We start from the raw sequence: 24,583 nt of genomic DNA on the forward strand, positions 1-24,583 counted from the left end.
TACGAAAGCACTTTCTGAGCACCTACGACTAGAATGCACTGTCCTGTCCCACTGCCTATTGACCTCAACTCTTAAAAAGAGATTTTTCCACATCTACAAGTGAAATAAATTCATTTAGATTTAATTCAGTTTTCTCTTTTTTGGCTTTCTGTGGGCCTCCTCTATCCAGTACTGTAGCCACTAGTCATATGTGGCATTAAATGGAATTGAAATTTAAGAATAAGTTCCTCAGTTGCTGTATGTGCAAATATAGCAGTTCCATCATCTCAGAGAGCTGTTGGATGGCACAGAAAAACCAGCATCTCACCCATTAAGTCTCTTCCTATATTATTTGTATGTTATGCTTAACTGCCTGTAATAAACTGTGCATGTTGTTTTCAGTTGTCAAAACCTAGGTGGAATGTTTTTCTAACTTTATCCAACAAAGTTCATTATTTAGTTTATCAACTATTCAACTATTGCTCCTCTCTAAACCATATCTTGCTCTTTTTTTTTTTTTTTTTTTAGGGCCACACCCACAGCATATGAAATTTCCCAGGCTAGGGGTGGAATCGGAGCTGCATCCTCCACCATATATCACAGCCACAGCAGCACCAGATCTGAGTTGAATCTGTGACCTACACCATAGCTCACAGCAACTCTGGATCCTTAACCCACTGAGCAGGGCCAGGGATCGAACCCAGGTCCTCTTGGATTCTCATCTCATTCGTTACCACCGAGCCACAACAGGAACTCCTCTTGCTCTTTTCTTAAACATTGTAACTGAGTCCTGAACACATACAGATTTAATAATATTGCATAATGAGGTATTTTTCAACTTTTGTAATAGTTGCATTAATCTTTTTCATGATGCTATGATACTATGTAATTGAAATTGAGTCTTCTAGGCAGTACAATATCTCTACAGTAGGTGGCAGTAACATCAAATCTCAGATTTATACTGTATTAAGGTAGAGCAAGCAAATGTTGATACTGGGGCTTCCTTTGTTTTCTTTCTATAACTTTTTAACTCCAGGAATGTTTGGACCTGCGGTATTCCTGGTAGCTGCTGGCTTTATAGGCTGTGACTATTCCCTGGCTGTTGCATTCCTAACCATCTCAACAACCCTAGGAGGCTTTTGCTCTTCTGGATTTAGCATCAGCCATCTGGACATTGCTCCTTCGTGAGTACTTATATAAAGATTGGTTCTGACTTACATGTGGAATCTAAAATACGGCATAAATGAACCTGTCTACAGAACAGAAACAGACTCACAGAGAGAGAGAGAACAGACTGAGGTTGTAGAGGGGGAGGGAGTGGGATGGACTGGGAGTCTGAGGTTGGTAGATGCAAACTATGACATTTAGAATGGATAAGCAATGAGGTCCTACTTTATAGCACACAGAACTATATCCTGGGATAGAATATTATGGAAAAGAATATTTTAAAAGAATGTGTATATATATATATATATATATATATATATATATATATATATATACACATTTAGAAAAAAAAAAGATTGTCTCTCACTTTATTTTCTTTAATCATAGTAAAAAATATATACCAAGACTTACCATTTTAACCATTTTTAAGTGTACAGTTCTATGGCATTAAGTGTATTCATTCACATTATCATGCAGCCATCACCATAATTCATTCCAGAACTTTTGTCTGCCCACACCTAAACTCTGGACCCATTAAACATTAACTCCCCATCCACCTCACTCCACCCCAGTCCCCTGGCAATCACCCTTTCATCTTCTGTCTCTATGTATTTGACTGTCTGTCTTTAAATTCTTAAACAAGATTTCAGTTTACACAATAATTAAAGCTTGAAGTTGTTTTTATTTTTTTATTTTTTAATTTATTTTATTTTATTTTTGTCTTTTTAGGGCTGCACCCGCAGCATATGTAGGTTCCCAGGCTAGGAGTAGAATCAGAGCTGTGGCTGCCAGCCTATGCCACACCAACTATGTCATGTATTCGACCTACACTACAGCTCACGGCAACAAAGGATCCTTAACACACTGAGTAAGGCCAGGGATCAAACCTGCATCCTCATGGATACTAGTCAGGTTCGTTAACCACTGACCCATGATGGGAACTTCATGAAGTTGTTTTTAAATTTAAACTTTTAACTGTCATCACCTCTGTCCCCATGTCCCCATAAAAACATTACGCACGACACCCATCTAGGACAGGAACTCCATGAGGGCATGGGCTCTTTCTTACCTCCTCGGGGCTCACTGTGGGGCTTGGCACAGAGCTGGTATTTAGTTGGATGGATGGATCTCCAAGACCAGACCAAGTTATTTGTCCAATTATGAACTTTACTTTGTGCAAATCTATTTGTTTAGCACTTGATAGCTTACAAATCACCTTCCCAAATGTAATCTTATTGATCCTTAAAGCATTCCTATGAGATGGGTATTCTTAACCTATTTTATGACTGAGAAAACTCAGATTCAGAGAAGTCAAGTAACTTGTCTTATACCACATAGCTATTAAATGATAAGAGCGAAAGCTTCCCCCTAAATTCTTACTTTTAAACCCAGGATTCTTCCTACAGCTAATTTCTCTGGAAATATTCTCTGGGCCTCATACTTCTAGAATTCTTTTGTGCCAGCTGACAAGGTAGAGGAGGGGACTATGTAAATATATTAACCCAGAGGATTTGGTGCACTTAATTTTTTAAAATAATGAACACGAATTTATTTCTGGAGAAAAGTCTCCTGCCCCAAATTCTTCTCACCTTGACTACCACAGAATCTTCAGATTCCTGTTAATCCTCAGTGTCCCATCGCTCCAATAGATATATCTAGATAAGCTCCAATAAATGGATGATCCTAGAACCAGAGTGGCCCTTTAAATCATTCTAAGCAGTCTCTTGTTTTGTATGGGAGCCTAAAAATCGGAGGGTCACAGGATTGGGGTCCTTGTGTGCCCAGTGCGGGCCCAGTCCTGTCCATGGCTCAATGTTGCCTTCTTCCGGGGCTCATTCTCGGCCCCTGGGCCAGTGCCTTCCCTCTCCATCCATCCGAATCCTTCCCAGGTCATATCCCACTTCTTGACCAACATTTCCAGACTTTGTGCTTTTCTCTTTTTCTTTTCTCATTTTCTCATTTTCTCATTTTATGCTGAACATTAGACCTTAATTTATTGCAATTATTTCTAAGTGTAACTCTTCTCTTTCTTATGTCCCCAGTTTGTACACTCCCTCAGACTGAGGCCTTTTGTATATCCATACCATAGCTTCTGCACTAGGACAGGCAGCCCCAGTCCGTACTGGTTGAGTGGTTGATATGTAAGATCGTACTAAGAAAGTGGGCACTTCAGTGCTATAGACTCATAACAGTGGGGAACACTCAGGCACTGGGCCAAGAAACCATTTGAAGCAACAGGTAACCTAAGCAAAAGCTCTGGGGCTGTGAGCTCTGAGAGTTCAGGGCCAAAGTCTGTCCTTTTAACCCCAGCAGCTCCAGCCTCTGGTCCTGTGCTGGACCAACAGTCAGTGCCAGTCAGTCAGCTGCATGGAGGAAGAATGAAAATAGACTTTTATATTCAGTACCATGCCAAAATTCTTTCTAAAAAACTTTTCCTGTACTGGTTTTATTGTTTGTCAATCAACACTTTTCTTTAACACTCTTCCTTATGAGAAAGAAGAAATAAGGAAAGAATTCGTAAACTTTACAAGCTAGAAAATATCTGTCAAGTATATGTATTGGTACATTAAGAGCTGAAGGAGTTTAACATAATGAAGAAAGAGAAGAAATTTACAAAGTGGAGACTAAGCCCCATTACCCAGGAGAGGATTTAAGGAATAGCAAATAATTTTTTTTAATTTTTACTTTTTTTTTTTTTTGCTTTTTAGGGCTGTACCTGTGACATATGGAGGTTCCCAGGCTAGGGGTCAAATTAGAGCTGCAGCTGCCAGCCTACACCACAGCCACAGCAACTTGAGATCTGAGCTGCATCTGTGACCTATACCACAGCTCATGGCAACACTGGATCCTTAACTCACTGAACAAGGCCAGGGATTGAACCCGCATTCTCATGAACACTAGTAAGATTCATTTCCACTGAGCCACAATGTAGCAAATAATTATGGGATTGAAATATGTTCCTTTAGCTACTGATTAGAAAAGGAATCTGGAGAGGATTTCCCATAAACAGTGTGTAGTTTATAGAGTCATCAAAAGTTAGAACTAGGAAGGATTTCGAATATTCTTTTTTTTGTTTGTTTGCTTTTTAGGGCCACTCGTGTCACATATGAAAGTTCCCAGGCAGTAAGGGTCATTATCACTGAGTCATGATGGGAACTCCAGGATTTAGAATATTCTTGTCTCAGAGTTCCCGTCATGGCTCAGCAGTAACGAACCTGACTAGCATCCATGAGGATGTAGGTTCAACTCTGGCCTCACTCAGTGGGTTAAGGATCCAGCATTGGCACAAGCTGTGGTGTAGGTCACAGGTACGGCTCAGATCCCGTGTTGCTGTGGCTGTGGTGTAGGCCGCCAGCTGTAGCTCTGAGTCGACCCCTAGCCTGGAAACTTCCATATGCCATAGATGCGGCCCTAAAAAGACCAAAAAATAAATAAATAAATAGAATATTCTTGTCTCTCACTATGTAAAGTGTGGTCCATGGACCAGTGGTGTCAGCATTACATGTGGGCCTGTGTGAAATTCAGATTCACGAGCATCTCGCCAGACTTACTGAACTAGCATCTCACTTTAAGATCCTCAGGGCTTCCGTTGCATGTCTGAGCACGCAGCCCTGTTTGGTCCAGTCTCTCATGAACACAGCAATGTTTACAGAATCCCTACCATGCATAGCCCTCAGCCTGGCACTGAAGGATGTAAAACCCAACTCCTGCTCGCAAGGAGATCAATCTAGTTCAGAAAGAAAGAATTAAAAATGAGCACTGTACAGCAGAGATTCACACAACACTGTAAACCAACTACAATACATTTTTAAATGAACAGTTGTCATATGTTAGGATAATTCATCCTTTAGACAAATACTAATCAAATGCCTACCAAGCGCCAGCCGTGAGGGCACAGCCTGCCTGTGGATCTTTCAGTCCGTGACAGCGGACACAGAAGAATCACACAAGTAGAAACCAAATTTTGAAGAGAAAGTGGGAGGACATAATAGTGAGATATAACGCAGGTCGAGAGAGCAAGGGAAGGCCTCTGAGGAAGTGCTATTTAAGTTAGAGCCTGAAGAGTTGAGTAAGAAATTAGGCAAAAAGGAAGGAATATTCCTGACAGAAGAATTTACATGAGAGGAGAAGGAAATTGGTGTGTGTCTTAGTCTTCTTGGGCTTCCAGAACAAAATACTATAGACTGGGTGCCTTAGACCACAGAAGCGTATTTTTTCTCATAGCTCTAGAGGCTCAGAGTCCAAGATCAAGGTGCCAGTGCAGTTGGTTTCTTGTGAGGGCTCTCTTCCTGCTTTACAGAGGACTGGCTGGTTGCTGTGCGCCTCTGTGGCCTTCCTCAGTGTGCTCGCCTGTGCTGTCTCCTCCTCTTCTCATGAGGGTACTGGCTCTGTCAGAGTAGAGCCCTCCCACTATGACCTCTGACCTTTATCACCTCCTCAAGTAATCACACTGTAGGTTAGGGCTTCAACATACAGATTTCGGAAGCATACAACTTCCGTAGGATTCCTGTTGTGGCTCAGCGGGTTAAGAACCCTACTAGTGCCCATGAGGATGCAGGTTCAATCCCTGGCCTCACTCAGTGGGTTAAAGATCTTTCATTGCTGCAAGCATGCAGCATAAGTGACAGGCTCGGATCTAGTGTGGCTGTGGCTGTGGTGTAGGCCAGCAGCTGCAGCTCCAATTTGTTCCCTAGCCCAGGAACTTCCATATGCCACAAATGCGGCCCTCAAAATCCAGGAAAAAACAAATCAGTCCATAAGAATGTACTTCATTTACCTGAGAGAAGGTAATTTATACCTGAGAGAAGGTCATTTGTGGCTGAGAAGCAGAGAAGAAAGTCACTGGGGAGAAAACAGATTAGTATTTTATATTGTATCCTAAACAGATAGGAATGACATTCTCTGTATATTAAGGTCACTCATGTATGGATAAGAATTCAAGTAGAGGAAGCCAGTTGCAGTGACCCAGATAGAGGCAATGACATCTTAGAACAGGGATATGAGGAGTTCCCGTCGTGGCGCAGTGGTTAACGAATCCGACTAGGAACCATGAGGTTGCGGGTTCGGTCCCTGCCCTTGCTCAGTGGGTTAAGGGTCCGGCGTTGCCGTGAGCTGTGGTGTAGGTTGCAGACGCGGCTCGGATCCCACGTTGCTGTGGCTCTGGTGTAGGCCGGTGGCTACAGCTCTGATTCGACCCCTAGCCTGGGAACCTCCATATGCCGCAGGAGCGGCCCAAGAAATAGCAAAAAGACAAAAAAAAAAAAAAAAAAAAAAAGAACAGGGATATGAGATGTAAAGAAGTAGAGTCACTTGCGATTTTTATAAATACAGTAGATGAGACTTGACAATAGATTAGACCTGAAGAGTAAGGAAGTGATTAAGGATGATGATTTCCATGTATTTTTGCCTGAGCAATTGGGTGGATAGTTGTACCAGTTACTGAAACTGGGGTGTCTGAAGGAAGAAGAGTCTTTGGGGGAGATAAAAATTTCACATGTTAAATTTTAGTGATTTGTGAAAAACATCTAGAAAGTAATAGATGTAAGTAGTTTGACCTTTGGATCTAGAACTCATAAAATTGACCAGAAATGAAAATTCTAGTAGTAATCCAACCTTTCGAAGTTTCTCAAGACAAGGATTGCCTGGGGAGAAAGGTAGAATTGCAAGGTAAGTGTCCCAGGACTGGATCTTGGAAAACAAGTGAAACCAGCAAGAGGGGAAATAACCAGAAAAGGAGACCAAAAGGGAACAACCAGGAAGATGGAAGGAAAGTTGAGGATGTAGCCTGTTGTCAAGTAGATGGAGACCATCCAGTCCTCAATTCAGGAATGCAACCTGGACTCGAGATAAAGATGTAGGAGCATTTGACATTGGAGCGTGAATGAAGCTGTGGAGTTGGATAAAACTATGCAGTAAACTGTGAGAACTTCGGGAATCCATGGGAAGGAAGAGCGTGATACAAAGATAACTGAGAAGAAGCAACAGGAGAAGGATAAGGAAAGTGAGAGAGATTAGTACCCCAAAGGGACAGCTTGATCGGCAGTGTCAGGTGCCCCATGGAAGTTAAGTAAAGGAATAATGAACGTGTTCTGTGCGTCAGACAGCCAGGTGGAGAAGTTCGTCATTGATCGTGGTGACAGGGCTCCCATGGAGCTCGGAGGCAGAAGCTGGGCTGCAGTGACCTGAGGTATGAGGGGGAGGATGAAGAAATGAAAACAGCATAACAGCGGTTTCAAAGTTCCCACTGTGGCACAGCAGGTTAAGGATCCAGTATTGTCTCCACGGCAGAATCACCAGAGTGTCTATTCAAAACAATGCGGAATCACTGGTCACAGAGCCAGGAAATCTCCATCCTGTTCCCCTCTGTGTTGTTCTCAAGGAATTAAGATTTGCGAACCACTGCCAAGAAACAGCTCTTTCAAAGCTGTTAACTGTGAGGGAAGTAAAAAAGCCAAAGATGGACACTGATGAAGAATTTTTTTTTTAGGGCTACACCAGGGCATATGGAAGTTCCCAGGCTAGGGGTCAAATCGGAGCTACAGTTGCCAGCCTACACCACAGCCATGGCAACATAGGATCCAACTGCATCTGCAACCTACACCACAGCTCACAGTAACACCAAATCCCCGACCCACTTGAGCAAAGCCAAGGATCGAGCCCACATCCTCATGGATACTCATCAGATTCGTTCCCAGTGCACCAGGACAGGAACTCCAAGGATTTTTTTAAGACTAAAGAGACCCAGGTGTGTTAATATGCTGAGATTAAAAGGCCAATGAAGAACAAGAGATGAAATGGTAAAGAAATAAAACTAACAGGGTAGTAAAAGACAGGAAGGATGAGCTTTCAATGGAGAAGAGAAGGAAAGCAGGAACTTTTCAGTTGAAGAAAGTTTTCAGGTGAGCTGAGAAATTGAGGCCTGTGGTTTTAAAATACAGCCAGAATTCTTCCACACTCCTCCCTTCAAGGAGGTGGAGCCTAGTTCCCCTCCTCTTGTGTGTGGGCTGACTTAGTGACTAGTTTCTGAGGAGTAGAGGGAAGTGATGGTCACTGACAGGCCCTAGAATGCAGCCCAGAATCCTCCTTGCTCTTTCTCTCTCAGATGACCCATTCTGGGGATGCCCACTGCCACGTGGTGAGCACATGCAAGGGCCAGTGGGGCGGAACTGAGGCCTCCAGCCAGCAGCCACACGAGTAATCCTGGAAGCTGATCCGGACAGGCCTTCCGATGACCACAGACCCAGCCAGCAACTTCACTGAAACCTCTTGAGGTTGAGCCAGAATCACCCAGCCAAGCACCTTCCACATTCCTGACCCACAGAAACTGAGATGCTAAATACTTGTTATCTGAAGCAGCTACCTTTTGAGGTAATTTATTATGTGGCAGTAGATTAACAGATTGAAAAATCTTAACTGGTAGTCTTTGATTTTCTCTGTGACGTGGGAGTCAGGTTCATTGCTAAGACTGAGGTTTTTATTTTTTTTATTTTTTTATTTTTTATTTTTTTTTGTCTTTTTGCTATTTCTTGGGCTGCTCCCGTGGCATATGGAGGTTCCCAGGCTAGGGGTCCAATCAGAGCTGTGGCCACCGGCCTACGCCAGAGCCACAGCAACGCAGGAACCGAGCCGCGTCTGCAACCTACACCGCATGCAGCTCACGGCAACGATGGATCGTTAACCCACTGAGCAAGGGCAGGGACCGAACCCACAACCTCAGGGTTTCTAGTCGGATTCGTTAACCACTGCGCCACGCCAGGAACTCCAAGACTGAGGTTTTTAAAATACAGAGTAAAGGACTTGAGAATGGTAAAAACTGGAAAGAGCGCCTGAGAAAAATAGTCACTGAGAACTCCTAGCAGAGCTTTGGATCATGGATGAGGATCAGCTAAATTTGAGATTAATAGTGTACTCTCACTGGTTTATAGAGTTGTTATTTCTTTGAGTGGCGATCTTTAGCAGCCCAAGCATAGTCCTGAAAAACGTGCTGTTGAATTGGTCTAGGTTTGCAATTTTAACAAGCTTATGCTTGAGTCGAAGAAATACGGGAATTGAGAGTTTGGGCACAAAAGAAGACTAGGCGTGTTATCTCTTGATGCTGTTAGGTGAAGGAACAGGAATCCTAATTCAAGCTGGCTAAGAAGCATAATCTACTAAAGCCCAGAAGCTTTGGGCAGGAGTTGATACCCAGCTATCCATCAGGTGCCCCCCAAGACCTGTTTCTTCTCCATTCTCTACTCTGCCTCCATGATACCATAAATGACTTCTAGTAACAACGGGATTACATGCTTCTTCATTTATCCCAAGCAAGAAAGGAAAGGGTCTTCTCCTCTCTTCAACATGGCAATAAGTCCTAGACTTCATATTGAACCAGACTGAGTCACATACCCACCCCTGAAGCAGCCTCATGGCCACAGGAATACTGTGAGACTTCATTGCAGTCAGCACATGCCTCTCAAGTTCAAGAGGAAGGAGGCAGTGCCCTTAAACCTCATGGGAGCAGGTGCCGAGGAGGCCATTGGTAACATGCACACAGCAGATGAAGATACCAACACAGAGAACTTGTTTGCAAGATGAAGAAACTAGGCACAAGGGAGCCATATGACTTGGAAAGTCATAGCAAATGGCAGACTTGAATCCAGGTCTTCCAGCTCCTTGGTCCAGGGACCACTCAAGGTGCTCCTCAAAGACTTACTTAAATATCTTAAAAAGTGGGGAGTTCCCGTCATGGCTCAGCGGTTAACGAACCTGACTAGCATCCATGAGGACACAGGTTTGATCCCTGGCCTTGATCAGTCAGTTAAGGATCCGATGTTGCCATGAGTTGTGGTGTAGGTTGCAGATGCAGCTCAGATCCTGAGCTGCTGAGCTGCTGTGGGTGTGGTGTAGGCCACCAGCTGCAGCTCTGATTTGACCCCTAGCCTGGGAACTTCCGTGTGCCTCGGCTGTGGCCCTAAAAAACAAAAGGCAAAAAAAAGAAAAGGAAAGAAAGAAACCCAGTCCCTGCTTGCATCTGGGTAAGCTTCTGCTGGCTGGGAAGGTACCCAGGTCTCACCCTGAAACAGGTACTGGACAATCTGTAGGCAGGATCCTGGAACTGGGCTTCCAGAATCAGCAGGGTGGTTAACTACGTCTTAGAGACCCTGCTCCAGCCCTGATATTTTGGGAGTCCTATAAATAAAAAAAGATATTTACCTAGATATGGTATGAAGCTAAACAGTTTAATAATATAAATGATGCCAGCAAATAGTTGTAGAAGCAGGAGAATGGAGTAACTGTATACCTCAGGTAATGAACAGTGCTGTGCTTGCTGTAAGCTGACCAAAATACCAGGTTTATGGCTGTGATCACGTCTGTATGTATGTGGACAATATGTGTTGACTTGTAAAATTATAGGGGAGTTCCCTGGTGGTCTAGTGTTTAGGACTTTTCACCACTGCAGCTTAGGTTCAATCCCTGGTCTGGGAACTGAGATCTCTTATCAAGCTGCTGCATGCCCTGGCCAAAAAATAAATAAAATTATACAGCTGTGCAAATGTAAGGTGATCTCATTGAAGTCAAATCATTTATGCCCCTTAAGTTTTAATTCAACCCTTCAGATGAGCTTTCAGTTTTTATTTTCCAACTAAAATTTCTTGGTTCAAAGTATACAAGTTGTTTCCAGCTCCCTGTGTCTTGGCTAACTGGAAAGTTATATACCTTTTTGTTATATACTCATACCTAATTATGAGTATTCTGGTACTACTCAGAATACTGAGACCACAGACCTTTAAGCAGTCATCTCTGGGGCTTGTGATAAAAATTAAGCATGAGAAAACTGATCTTTCCTACAGATTGAATTCAGTGATGACTGTGTTTTCATAACACAGCATTATAAATTATAACATTCCATTGCAAGTCCTGATTTGGAAGTAGGCAAAGTAGGTAATATTTTATAGTCTTCCTTATCTGCAGAATAAACATAATAATCCCTACCTCTTGGGGTTCATTTTGCTATAAAATGGAATAAGATACATAAAATACATGGAACCCTGTCTGACAAAGTTTTTCAATAAGCAGTCAGTATTCCTATTAGCATGTAAATACTATAAATATATGTCCACCTGGTATTTTCTAAGCCTTCTCTTCTATAGACTAGGTATTTTCTATGGATAATTTTGTTGCTAAGATTCAAGGGACTTGGATAGATTTTTAATTTAATTCCACAGAATTCTAGGACTCAAGACTGACTCCACATGACATGTTTTTTTTTTTCCAGGCACTCGTCAATTTTTCATGGCCCTTCCTGGCCAAGTGTAATATAAATACTTGAATGAGCTTCTTGGTGCTGACATTACGAATTTCACAACACTTAATATCTGTCCCTGAAAAAGGCCTGGCAACATTGCAGCAGGGTTCCTCCCACTACCAAGGTGTTAATGGTTTAAAAAAAAAAAAAAAAGCATAGGTTCTGCCAAGCTTGGTTAATTTAAGATCCACTCCTAAAGGTCATAAGCCGAAAAGATCTGAGCCACATTGTTTTTGTTATTGTACCCTCTATGCACACGTTTTCAACATAAAAATTGGTGATGTTTGTAGATAACTGAATTAGGTTCAGCAGGATTTTTTATTTGTGCCCTGTCTTAGTCAACTCAGGGTGCCATACAAAATACCACGTGGCTGAGCACCTTGAAAAAGAGTTGATTTTCTTGTAGTTTTGGAAGTTAGAAGTCCAAGGTCAGGGGCCAGCCCAGTCAGGTTCTTTCATTTTTTAAAAAAATTTTTTGGAATATAATTGATTTACAATGTTAGTTTCAGGTGTACAGCAAAGTGAATGAGTTATATAGATATCCATTCTTTTTCAAACTCCTTTCCCTTACACGTTATTGTGAAATATTGAATAGAGTTCCCTGTGTTACACAGTAGGTCCTTTTTTGGTTATCTGTTATATGCATAGCAGTACGTTAGCAGTACGTATGTGTTAACCCACATTTATCCCTCCCCTGTGTTTACCATTTAGTAACCATAGTTTGTTTTTGAAATCTGTAAGTCTGTTTCTGTTTTGTAAATAAGTTCATTTGTATCTTTTTTTTTTTTTTTTTTTCTTTTTAGGGCTGCACCCAAGGCATATGGAGGTTCCCAGGCTAGGGGTCTAATCAGAGCTGCAGCTGCCAGCCTACACCATAGCCACAGTTACAGCAACGGGGAAATCCAAGCTGAGTCTGCAACCTATGCCACAGCTCACGGCAGTGCTAGATCCTTAACCCACTCAGTGAGGCCGGGGATCTTCATGGATACCAGTTGTATTCATTACCGCTGAGCCACAGCAGAAACTCCTGTATCATTTTTTTTATTAGGCTCCACATATAAATGATATAATGTGATATTTGTCTCTCTCTGACTTCATTTAGTATGATAACCTCTAGGTCCATCCATATTGCTGCAAATAGCATTATTTCATGCTTTTTATAGCTGAGTAATATTCCATTGTACATACGCACCATATGTTCTTTGTCTGTTCCTCTGTTGATGGACATTTAGTTTGCTTCCATGTCTTGGTTATTTCAAATAGTGCTGCAGTGAACATTAGGGTGCATGCATCTTCTTGAAGTATGGTTTTCTCCTGATAGATGTCCAGAAGTGGGATTGCTGGATCATATCGTAGTTCTACTTTTAGTTTTTTAAGGAACCTCCATATTGCTTTTAATAATTGCTGCACCAACAGCAATTTACATTACTACCAACAATGGGTTGGTTCCTTTTTCTCCAGACCCTCTCCAGCATTTATTTTGTGTAGACTTTTCTTTTTTTTCCACACCCATGGCATATAGAAATTCCCAGGCCAAGGAACAAATTTGAGCCACAGCTGTGACCTAACCACAGCTGCAGCAGCACTGGATCCTTAACCCACTATGCTGGGCCAGGGGTCAAACCCTTGCCACTGTCACAGAGACAACACTGGATCCTTAACCTGTTGTGCCACAGCAGGAACTCCTGTAGACTATTTGATGGTGGCCATTCTGACATGTGTAAGGTTATACCTCATTATAGTTTTATAGTTTTGTTTTGTATTTCTCTAATAGCGATGAGCTTTTTTTTTTTTTGCTTTTTTGGGCCTTACCCCTGGCATATGGAAGTTCCCAGACTAGGAGTTGAAATGGAGCTGCAGCTGCTGACCTAACCACAGCCACAGCCACAGCAATGTGGGATCCAAGCCATGTCTGCAGCCTACACTGCAGCTCACAGCAACAGTGGATCCCTGACCCACTAAGCGAGGCCAGGGATCAAACCCACATCTTTGTGGATACTAGTCAGATTCGTTTCCACTGCTCCACAACAGGAACTCCAGTATTGAGCATATTTTCATGTGTTTTTTAGCCATCTGTAAGTCTTCTTTAGAGAAATGTCTGTTTAGATCTTATGCCATTTTTTGACTGGGCTGTTTTATGTTTGTTTTTTTTGTTTTGTTTTTTTTTTAGGACCGCACCCACAACATATGGAAGTTCCCAGGCTAAGGGTTAAATCAGAGCTACAGTTGCTGGCCTACACCACAGCCACACCAATGTGGTATATGAGCCTCATCTGTACCTACACCACAGCTCACAGCAGTGCTGGATCCCCAACCCACTGAGCAAGGCCAGGGATCAAACCCGCAACCACATGGATACTAGTCAGATTCGTTCCCACTGCACCACAGTGGGAACTGCCCAGGCTGTTTGTTTTTTGCTCTACAGCTGCATGAGCTAATTATATGAAGATGAGAGCTCTCTTCCTGGTTTGTAGACCTTCTCACTGTGTCTCATGTGGCCATTCTTTCTGTGTGCACAGAGCTCTCCTTCTTATGAGGCCACTAGTCCTATTAGGTTGGAACCCTACCTTTGTGACCTCATTTAACCTTAATTACCTCCTAAAAACTCTGACTCCAGATACAGTCACACTGAGGGTATGGATTTGGGGGACACAGTTCAACCCATAAGTGGCACTTGTCCTTGTCTAAAATGGGGAGGGGAACTTCAAATCAGTCATCTGAAACAAAGGTATTGAGGATCCTAAGCCCTAATAAAAATAGCATTATCCCAAAATAAAACTATATGGTGTAATTAAGCTTCTTTAATTTTGACCACAATTTTATTTTATAACACTGATTGTCTGGAGTTCCCATCATGGCCCAGTGGAAATGAATCTGACTAGGAACCATGAGGTTGCGGGTTTGATCCCTCAGATCTGGATTTGCTGTAGCCTCCATAGGCCAGCAGCCATATCTCCGACTGGACCCCTAGCCTGGGAACCTCCATATGCTGCGGGTGCAGCCCTAAAAAGAAAAAAACAAAACAAAACAAAAACCCACTGATTATCTCATTAAAAATTAGGAACTCCTGTTGTGACTTAGTGGGTTATAAACCCCACTAGTGTCCATGAGAATGTGGGTTTGATCCCTGGCCTCGCTCAGTGGGTTAAGGATCTGGTGTTGCTATGAGCTGCGGCATAGGTAGCAGATACAAACTTGACAGAGTTCCCTGATGGCGCAGCAGGTTAAGGATCCACAAAGTCGTTGCCATGGCACAGGTTCAGTCCCTGGCCCAGGAACTAACATATACCACAGGTGCTGCCAAAAAAAACCATAAAGTGCCAACTTTGAAGACAATAAGGATGCTGAAAAGACAGCTCAGAGAAATCTTCGTGAAAGCGGTTTGGATGGAAAGAGTGTGGATTTCAGAAAGTGATACAAGTTAAGAAAAGCAACAGGAGTGAGCACACCAGATGTGAGCAGCTGGAGCGAGAGCTGTGCAGATCTGAAGTTGTATGTTGTGCAGCAATAGGAAGCAAGGCAGGATTGGTAGACCAAGGCTAGGCCACAGCAAGCCAGGCAGGATATTGCAGGCTTGTTGGGGTGAACAGTAGACCATCATGTGAGCATTTGAGGAGATGGTGACCTGACAAAATTGTGATTATTCAAGTTAAAGCTTTTACAGTCTGAGAAGCAGTTCAGCATACGTAAAATGTCCTGATAATTTTTACACCAGTAGATTCTGTTTCTTGACTGAGTGCTAATGACATGGTTGTGTTCACTTGTTAAAGTTCATAGAACTGTACACTTAAGGTCTATGTGCATTTCCAGGCATGAGTTACATTCAGTAAATATTTTCAGTATACTTGGTGGGATGTAGGGAAGCTCAGTGGGGACCAGCAGACAACGTTACACCCATGAGTGACGTGAGAAACAAAAATCTCTCACTGACTTGCCCAAGGTCGCACTGATGGTTTAATGGTAGAGCTAAGTCAGGAATCTTTAGGTCTCCTTGTTACCAGTCCAATATGACTTCTTTAGAGAAAATCATAAGCATTTCATTCTTTTTAAGCTGGTACCTAAGATCTTGGCTGTCATAGCCGTCCAGAGTCTATAGTGGAGGCATCAACAGATCATTTGCATTTCCCAGAAATAGGCAGGAACTCTTTAAAGATTTGCATCTAAATGTATATAAGAATATCCCACTCCCCTAAGATCTATCCTTAAAATAAATCAGAACTTTTTCCTAGCATATTAAAATTGCATTTTTGTCATACCCACACCCAGTATATAAACCCAACTTGTCAGGAATTCCCGTAGTGGCTCAACAGAAAGGAATCCAACTAGTAACCATGAGGTTTCAGATTCAATCCCTGGCCTCGCTCAGTGGGTTAAGGATCCATTCTGTGGGTTAAGGATCCAGTGTTCCCATGAGCTCTGGTGTAGGTCGAAGATGTGGCTTGGATCCTTGGATTGCTGTGACTGTGGTATAAGCTGGTGGCTATAGCTCCGATTCGACCCGTAGCCTGGGAACTTCCATATGCCGTGGGTGCGGCCCTGAAAAGAAAAAAAAAAAAAAATCTTGTCTATCTCTGGAGAAGTGTGCACAAGGATTTAGCTACAAGAAGATATGCAATAAGTTGAGGAGTTCCCATCATGGCGCAGTGGAAACAAATCTGACTAGGAACCATGAAGTTGCAGGTTCCATCCCTGGCCTCACTCAGTAGGTTATGGATCCAGCGGGTTAAGGATCCGGCATTGCCATAAGCTGTGGTGTAGGTTGCAGACGAGGCTCGGATCCTGAGTGGCTATGGCTGCGGTGTAGGCCGGCAGCTGCAGCTCAGATCGGACCCCTAGCTTGGGATCCTCTATATGCTGTGGGTGCGGCCCTAAAAAACAAAACAAAACAAAAAAGAAGGTATGTAATAAGTTGAACAAGCTAGTTGTGAAATTGTGTATCCAATATGATCTCATTTCTCTAATAATATATTAATAATATATACAGGAAAATAATAATTAGGATATTTACCAAAATGTTAATAATGTTCATTATCTCCATATAGAAGAATTATAAGTAATTTTCCTTTATAGTTTTTCAATTTTTTTAATCAGGAAATAAAGTATTTAACTTGAAAAAATTGAAGACATCAAGCTTCCTTTATAGATACAATCATGTATGAAAATCCTATCTCAACACTTTTATTTTTTCTTTTTTGTCTTTTTTGGCTGCACCTATGGCATACAGAAGTTCCCTAGCCAGGGGTCATACCTGCAACACAGCAGCCACCCAAGCTGCTGCAGTGACAATACCGAGTCCTTAACCCACTGAGCCACAAGGGAACTCCCTCAGCACTTTTCTGTTTCATGATAAAAGGGCTCATTTCAATGGCTGTGTTTCTCTATATGATGCTGGAACTGAAATGTAAGTTTTTCACTGGCTAAATATTTAGTCAGTAAGACATTTCATTTACATGTAGAATCTCTCAAGAATAGAGCCTGAGAACAGTGTAGCTATCTATGGATGGAAGGCATTTAAATGTGTAACACAGGAAGTACCCGTTACAGTGAAACAGAAATGAATCCAATTAGTATCCATGAGGACATGGGTTTGATCCCTGGCCTCGCTCAGTGGGTTAAGGATCTCAAGTTTCCCTGAGCTGTGGTGTAAGTCTCAGATGCAGCTTGGATCCTGCGTTGCTGTTGCTGTGGTGTAGGCCTGCAGCTGTAGCTCCAATTTGACCCCTAGCCTGGGAACTTCCGTATGTCACATGTGCCGCCCTAAAAAAAAGAAGAAAAAGAAGTAAATAAATGTGTAACACAGTGATACACCTCTGTGAAAATGTTTTGCAGGTATGCTGGTATCCTTCTGGGCATCACAAATACATTTGCCACTATTCCTGGAATGATTGGGCCTGTCATTGCCAGAAGTCTGACCCCTGAGGTAAGTAGATTATTTGCTTATAAACTGAAATGGTCTAAATAGTTCCCTTGAAGCTGCACATCTGTGTTAAAGTTGAGTATGTTTTAATTTAGGGTAAAATTCTGAATCCTTATTCTTATGCAGTTATTTATAGCAACAAAAACTAAATACCTTAATAGATAGGAAAATATATTTTCAAAGAATACTCTCTGGAGTTTAGACAGGAAAATAGAATTAAGTTAAATGAAGATCTCATAATCACATAAGTACTTAAAGTTGCGATATTATACCAAATAAGTAACTTGTATCTTTGATTTGAATCAATAAAAATTGGCCATATAAGAATTATTCAAGAAGTGGAACCACAAATGAGTCAGAAAATCATGTGCGAATGAATAGGAAGAGTTGAAGTAGTGAAAAACGTTAAGGAGCAGAGTTGGGAAGACATGTAGGTGTCTTCACATATTTGAAGTTCGACAAAGACACACAAGAGAAGTTAGGAGGAGACCATAGGCAATTTTTCTATTTCAAGCTGTTTCTATGTAGCATGGGCTGCCTTGAGTTATTGAGCCCTGAAATAGTCAAATATGTATCCACATGGCATTTCTTATTCACATACCAGATTCAAAGGCAAAATTACAAGACTCTACATTTGAGAAACTCATCATTTGGAGATTATCTGCAATAAAAGTACAGTGTGACAGAAGCTGAAGAAGAAATGTATGCAGAGTGCCATGGGCCCAGAGGAGGGCACAACCAGTTTATGGGGAAGGAGCTTGGAGGAGTGGCCAGGGGTGAGGGCAGGGCAGGCAGTGGGCCTGCATTGCGGCACTGAGGCCCCAGGAACACGCTGGGCCCAAGCAACTGGTCCAGCCTGAGGCTGTAAGGCAGCGTGGGGCCAGATCACTAAGCAGAAGCACTGAGTTTGTGTAAAAAATCAAATTCACTGACCTCACAGGCCCTTTTCTACTGTTTAAGAAACTGGAGAGTTCCCATGGTGGCTCAGCAGAAATGAATCCAACCAGTATCCATGAGGACTTGGGTTTGATCCCTGGCCTCACTCACTGGGTTAAGAATCCAGCATTGCAGTGAGCTGTGGTGTAGGTTGAAGACGAGGTTCAGATCCAAGTTGCCATGGCTGTGGCTATGGCATAGGCCAGCAGCTGTAGCTCTGATTCAGCCCCTAGCCTGGGAAATTTCATATGCTGTGTTTGTGGCCCTTAAAGAAAAGACCCCCCAAAAAAGGAAAACTGGAGTTCCCTCTGTGACATGCAGGTTAAGGACCTGGTGTTGCTGCAGCTGTGGTTCTAGTTACAGCTGTAGTGTGGGCTCGATTCCTGGCCAAGAACTTCCACGTGCACTTCTTTTGGGTGCAGCCAAAAGAAAAAGAAAAAAAAGAAGAAGAAGAAACTCTAAAGAACCAGTGAAATGTATTCTTCAAGAGGCTGATCTAAACCTCTAAAAGAGACTTAATTATCTCTGTTTTGTCTCTGTGATGAAATTAACACTGTCTAGTCCTTGGAATTTCAAGATATACCTACAGGTTGTCTTATTACCAAATACTGATTGCACAGGTGGTGCTCTTCCATTTCTAATTCCTCCCTCAAATGAATTCATGCCCTTCACTACTATTTTCTCTCACTTAAGAGGAAAGGATACTGGGAAGTCTCAGGATGTTTAATGTTCTCTTCAGGGAGCATGGTGGCAACCTAAGAACCTAAGTCAGCACATTTCCATGAGGGATTGAGCTTGTTACCCACAGTCCTGGCGCTTCTGCTGGAAAGGTGCAGTCTCTGGAACTTAAGCCTGCAAGGCTTATCAAGTGGGAACTGAACTGGGTTTCAGATATGTTGTTAGAACATTTTTTTAATCTTATTAAAAGACCATTATTTTTTTAAAGGAAAAACGCACTTGCCTTTGTAATTTCTTACAATGCAAGTTTACTGCACAGTCTCAAATACTTTGTGGAATGAGTCAGAGCATAAATAAATAATGATATAAAAGTCAAAGTGTGTCTGAAGTTCAATTTTTTTGTGGGGCAGGGGGTGCAACCGCGGCATATGGAGGTTCCCAGGCTAGGGGTTAAATCAGAGCTACAGCTGCCAGCCTACACCACGGCCACAGCAACGTGGGATCCAAGCCACATCTGCAACCTACACCACAGCTCATGGTGATGCCAGATCCTTAACCCACTGAATGAGGCCAGGGATCGAACCCATGTACACATAGTTACTAGTCAGGTTCGTTTCCACTGAGCCATGATGGGAACTCCTAAAGTTCAGTTTTGTTATAGACAAAATAGCATTCTCTAAAAATGGGTGGAATTTTTGTTAAAAAAAAAAAAAATAGCTGTGTGGCGATTTCTGGTACAGTTGATTGATTTTAAGTCACCTATTGTCTCCAGATAACAGTGAGGCATGACCTGGAGCAGCTTTGTCTTAGAGTCCTAAGAATCTTAAGCCTGTCTCTCTGGTGTATGATGTACTTAGTAATTGCTGACCGACTCCTCCTCTAGGATGGTAACACATTGTTAGCGTATCTACATAGACACTAAATTTTTTTTGTTTGTTTTTTAGGGTCGCACCCACAGCCTATGGAGGTTCCCAGGCTAGGGGTCTAATCGGAGCTACAGCTGCCTGCCTCTGCTACAGGAGCTCCATCTATGACCTATACCACAAATCACAGCAGCACCAGATCCTTAACCCACTGAGCAAGGCCAGGGATCAAACCGCATCCACATGGATACTAGTAGGATCTTAACCCACTAAGCCACAGTGGGAACTCCTTAGATAGTCCCTAAAATTTAAGATGGATTTCTAAGATTTTTTTTTCACCACAATACGTTTATCTCAGACAAGTATAATTAACCACAGAGTCCTTCTTTCTCCATGTTTTTCCTTTTTTCCTAAATAATGACCTCTTCCTCATCCTTTCCTTTTTCTTCCTCATTGCCAATTCTAATGCTTATTTTTTTCTTTTTCTAAATGCTACAATGTAGCACTCTGGTTATGCTGAAATTATAAAAATCCCCCAAAAAATGGTTGTTGAAGTTTATCACATGACCCAGAGATTTAGATAACTGCCAAATATTTTTATGCTGCTGGATTATATGCTGTGTCTTTTTGATCTCTTACTGACAAATCCCAGCCATGTCCTGTGTTGTGTGCCATTCAAGAGCCCTGTGGGATCTTTGAGGCCAGGTCTCAAGTCCATAGTTTTTTTGGGTTTTTTTTTTGGTTTTTTTTTTTTTGGCTGTGGACAAGCCAGGGATTGATACCCCAGCCACAGCAATGATAACACTGGAACCTTCACCCACTGAGCCACACAGGGACCCCTGAACTCATCCTGACTTGACCTGCTCCTGACACTTCCCACCTGAGAACTTGGGAAACAACGTGCAGGCATCATACTAGTTCTTTCCTAGAAGCACACAATTGAAGGACATACCAGCAGGTTTTTTATTTTTTATTTTTTTCCCTTTTTTGGACGCATCCAAGGCATATGGAAGTTCCCAGGCTAGGGATCGAGAATCCAAGCCATAGCTGCAACGCTGGATCCTTAACCCACTGTGCCACAGTGGGAACTCCCCTAGCATTTTATTTTTAGTAAACTTTTTTACTGAAATGTAACATACCTTTTTTTTTCTTTTTGGGGCTGCACCCTCAGCATATGCAAGTTCCCAGACTAGGGGTTGAATCGGAGCTACACCTGCCAGCCTACACCACAGCCACAGCAACTTAGGATCCGAGCCACATCTGCAACCTATACCACAGCTCATGGCAACACCGGATCCTTAACCCACTGAACGAAAGGCCAGGGTTCATACACGCGTCCTCATGGATTCTAGTCAGATTTGTTTCTGCTGCACCACAACAGAAACTCCCTGTAACAAACATTTTTAAAATGCACACATCTTAACTATACAGCTGGACAAATTTTTACAAAGTTAATATATCTGTGTAACCAGCACCCAGTCAAAAAATAGAATGTTACCTTCCTCTTGAAGCCCCCAGCACCCCTTCCTTTTTCTTTTACCCCCAACAAGTGGAACCACTGCCCTGAACTTAACTCCAAAAATGAGTTTTGTTTGATTAGGGGCTCTCTCTAGCTGGAATCGTTCAGTATGTGCTCTTTTGTGTCTGGCTTCTTTTCTTTGTGAGCTGTATCTGCTGTTGTAGGTTGTTTGCCCTCATTGCTATGTAACACTCCATGGACCAAAGATGCTACTGCTGTTGGACATTCAGGTTGTTTCCATCACGAGGCTTTTATGAATGATGCTACTGCTGTAGAACAATCTTATGACACCACCTTTTTTGTAAAGTGGACTACAGACAAAATCTTTTTTCACTTGCATTTTTCTTCTTTCTTTCTTTCTCTGCAGAACACGATCAGAGAATGGCAAACTGTCTTCTGCATTGCTGCTGCTCTTAATGTATTTGGTGCCATTTTCTTCACACTGTTTGGCAAAGGTGAAGTGCAAGGCTGGGCTGTCAGTGATCACCATGGACACAAAAACTGAAGGAAACAATAAATAATCCTGTCTCCATTAATGTATTTTTATCATGTAACCTAAAAGTGCCTTGGATATTTTATTGTGTAAGCAATGTCTATACAAGAAAATTATACTGTATTAAATTTGGAAGGTTTGTAATCATGAAATGTCACCAATTGCCAGATTAGTAAAATTAGCTGTTTTTAATTATTAATAACACATTTGCTGGAACTTACATTTTAGAGTCATATATCTGCTGCAAGTCAGGCATCCTGAAGTAGGGGAGTTCTATTTATTTTGAAGAACTATATTTAAAAGGATGAGCTGAAAGGGACCCTTCTCTTTGCTTAATTAAACTGGATAATAATTTTCAGGTCTTGGTAAACACCTATTTTTGTACACTTTCCTCAAAAAGTTATTTGTCATTAGCAGTCCCTGACACTTCACCCTCAATCTCCAGCATCTCTGTGGAGCTGCCAGCGACTGTACTATTTGGCCTGGCAGCTACACTGAGGAAAGCAGGCCCAGGCAGCTGCCAAGCATCCCCTTCCTGGCTTCAGGGACCGTGCCCAGCACGTATTGGAGGCAGCATCCAAGACCAAGGTCAGCGGCCAGGCTTTGGCTGGTGCCCTTCTCCCAGTGGCTATGGATGAAGCCCTGAGCCAGCAGGAGTGGTACAGCCACAGCCACTGTCTCCATGTGCTCAACACACCCGAGTATTGCCAGGTAGATAACATGCAAAAGAAATTGTGATGCCCAGTTAGCCACAGATAATGCCATCCTTGATTAAAACTACCCTCACCTGGATAAGAGTATTAATTTTCAAATCCTATGTTCTATAAGCCACACAATATGTAAAATTTTTTTTAAAATTCCCATTTTCTTCTGCCTGTCTTACATGTAAGTGTCTGGTTGCAGCTCAAGGTTAAAGTGGCTTTTACTTCCATCACCTGTGACTGCTGGTTTCTGAAATTTCATTTTTCTAGTTTTTTTCCTGGACCATCTTCCAGTGGTTTTTGAGCAGGCTCCAAGGGCATTTATATGATTTAAAACTTGATTTCTGTTTTGTCCTGTTTGTTCAACACTACCTGTAACATTTTAACTAAAGCTGTTTAATGTAATATGATGTGTATACATTTTTGTAAATTTATTTTTAAATCTGTAAATAGCTTTAAGTTACTATGGTGATTTTTTAAAATAAATAATCAAAATTAACTTTTTTGGATTTGTTTTTTCAGCCTGACAGTTCTATGATCCTCTAGAGTCCACAGTGGCTATTTTACATCTTTTCTGTCATCCTCCTTAAACCACCAGCCTACCTCTAGGTGCTTCTCCGCCCCTTCTCAGCTGGGAGACAAGTTGTCTAAGTGATCGGAAACCTTGACTGGGAGTTCCCATTGTAACAAACCCAACTAACACCCATTAGGATGCAGGTTTGATCCCTGGCCTCACTCAGTAGGTTAAGGATCTGGTGTTGCCGTGAACTGTGGTGTAGGTCGAAGATGTGGCTCAGATCCTGCATTGCTGTGGCTGTGGCGTAGGCTGGCAGCTGCAGCTCCCGCAATTGGACCCCTAGCCAGGGAACCTCCATATGCTGCGGATACAGCCCTAAAAAGACCAAAAAAAGACAAAAGGAAAAGCAAAAACACATGTATATGAGATAGTTGTAGAATGACACTTAAGAAACCCGGAACAGTGGTACCTTCTGGAAAGATAAAATTGGCACCCGGGGTGGCAAGGAAAATTCATTTCACCTTACCAGATGTGGCGGTATAGCCTATTCAAAGAAAAACATTTTAAAAATATAACACCTGTTGCTCAAGCTACTGTGTAATCACCACTAGGCTTTGCACTCCCTGCCAGGCATCCCCAGTGAGCTGTCTTCACAGCCTCCCTCCCCCAGTAAGGTCAGCTGTGCCTGCCACTCCCCTTCTCCTCATTGAGGCTGGGGCTTGGCATCATTTTTATTCCTCCTCTTCCCTCATCTCCCACCCCACCCTCAACCCTGTATGTCATTAACCACCTGTCTTTTCCATTCCAATTTTAAATTTCCAGAAATAAAATCCTTTTCCCCCCTGTGCTGCGTTATTGGTCCCAGAACATCCCATCTCTGGGATCAGGATACTCCCCCAAGGTGAAAACACCACCCCCCAACCCCCGCCCCATCCCACAGGCACGCCTGGCCTCCCTTTGCCTCTGCAACAAGCCCTCTACCCGCCACCTGCCTGCCCTCCTTGCTCCCACATAGCTGCCTCTGCTGCATCCGGGCACCGCCCCCTCCCCTCTGAACCTTTACTAACCTTGTTCCTTTCACCCCACCTTCTTCATGATTTCTTTTTATCTTTTTAGTGTGGCACTTGAGGCATATGGATATTCCCAGGCTAGGGGTCAAATTGGAGCTACAGCTGCCAGCCTACACCACAGCCATAGCAACACCAGATCTGAGCCACATCTGCGACCTACACCACAGCTTATAGCAATGCCAGATCCTCAATCCACTGAGCAAGGCCAGGGATCAAACCTGCATCCTCATGGATGCTAGTCAGATTCGTTTCCGCTGAGCCGCAACTCCTCTTCACAATTTCTCACACCCTCCCTGATCTAGACGTGGGCTCATCCTTTGAGCTCCTGACAAACCATATTATTTATTAATTTTGAGGTTTTCTTTGTTTTAAGTTGAGGCCTCAGGCTAAGTTTCCAGGAAGAGACGATTCATTCAACAACTAGGAATATCTACTCTTTGCTCCGTGGGAAGGATACA

General features: G+C 42.6%; 1 protein-coding gene across 3 annotated transcripts in view; it reads left to right on the top strand.

The window, feature by feature from the left end:
• Positions 1 to 23,037, top strand: part of SLC17A5 (solute carrier family 17 member 5) — a 55,900-nt gene extending 32,863 nt beyond the window's left edge. For 2 of the 3 annotated variants that reach the window (XM_003121410.5, XM_005654403.4), the window contains 3 exons: positions 1,016 to 1,163; positions 17,261 to 17,351; positions 21,712 to 23,037. In XM_003121410.5, the coding sequence (XP_003121458.2) occupies positions 1,016 to 1,163; positions 17,261 to 17,351; positions 21,712 to 21,849 (377 nt within the window). In that variant the 3' untranslated portion in view covers positions 21,850 to 23,037. Of the gene's footprint in view, positions 1 to 1,015; positions 1,164 to 17,260; positions 17,352 to 17,952; positions 19,340 to 21,711 lie in introns of those variants that run through there. The other variant, XM_013985139.3, reaches the window with a different exon arrangement.
• The last annotated feature ends 1,546 nt before the right edge of the window (positions 23,038 to 24,583 follow it).

Source organism: Sus scrofa, chromosome 1 (assembly GCF_054392235.1).
Source record: "Sus scrofa isolate SSC_HxYL_T2T_F1_AM1 chromosome 1, Sscrofa_HxYL_maternal_Yorkshire_Landrace_v2.0, whole genome shotgun sequence".
Classification (NCBI taxonomy): Eukaryota; Metazoa; Chordata; class Mammalia; order Artiodactyla; family Suidae; genus Sus; species Sus scrofa.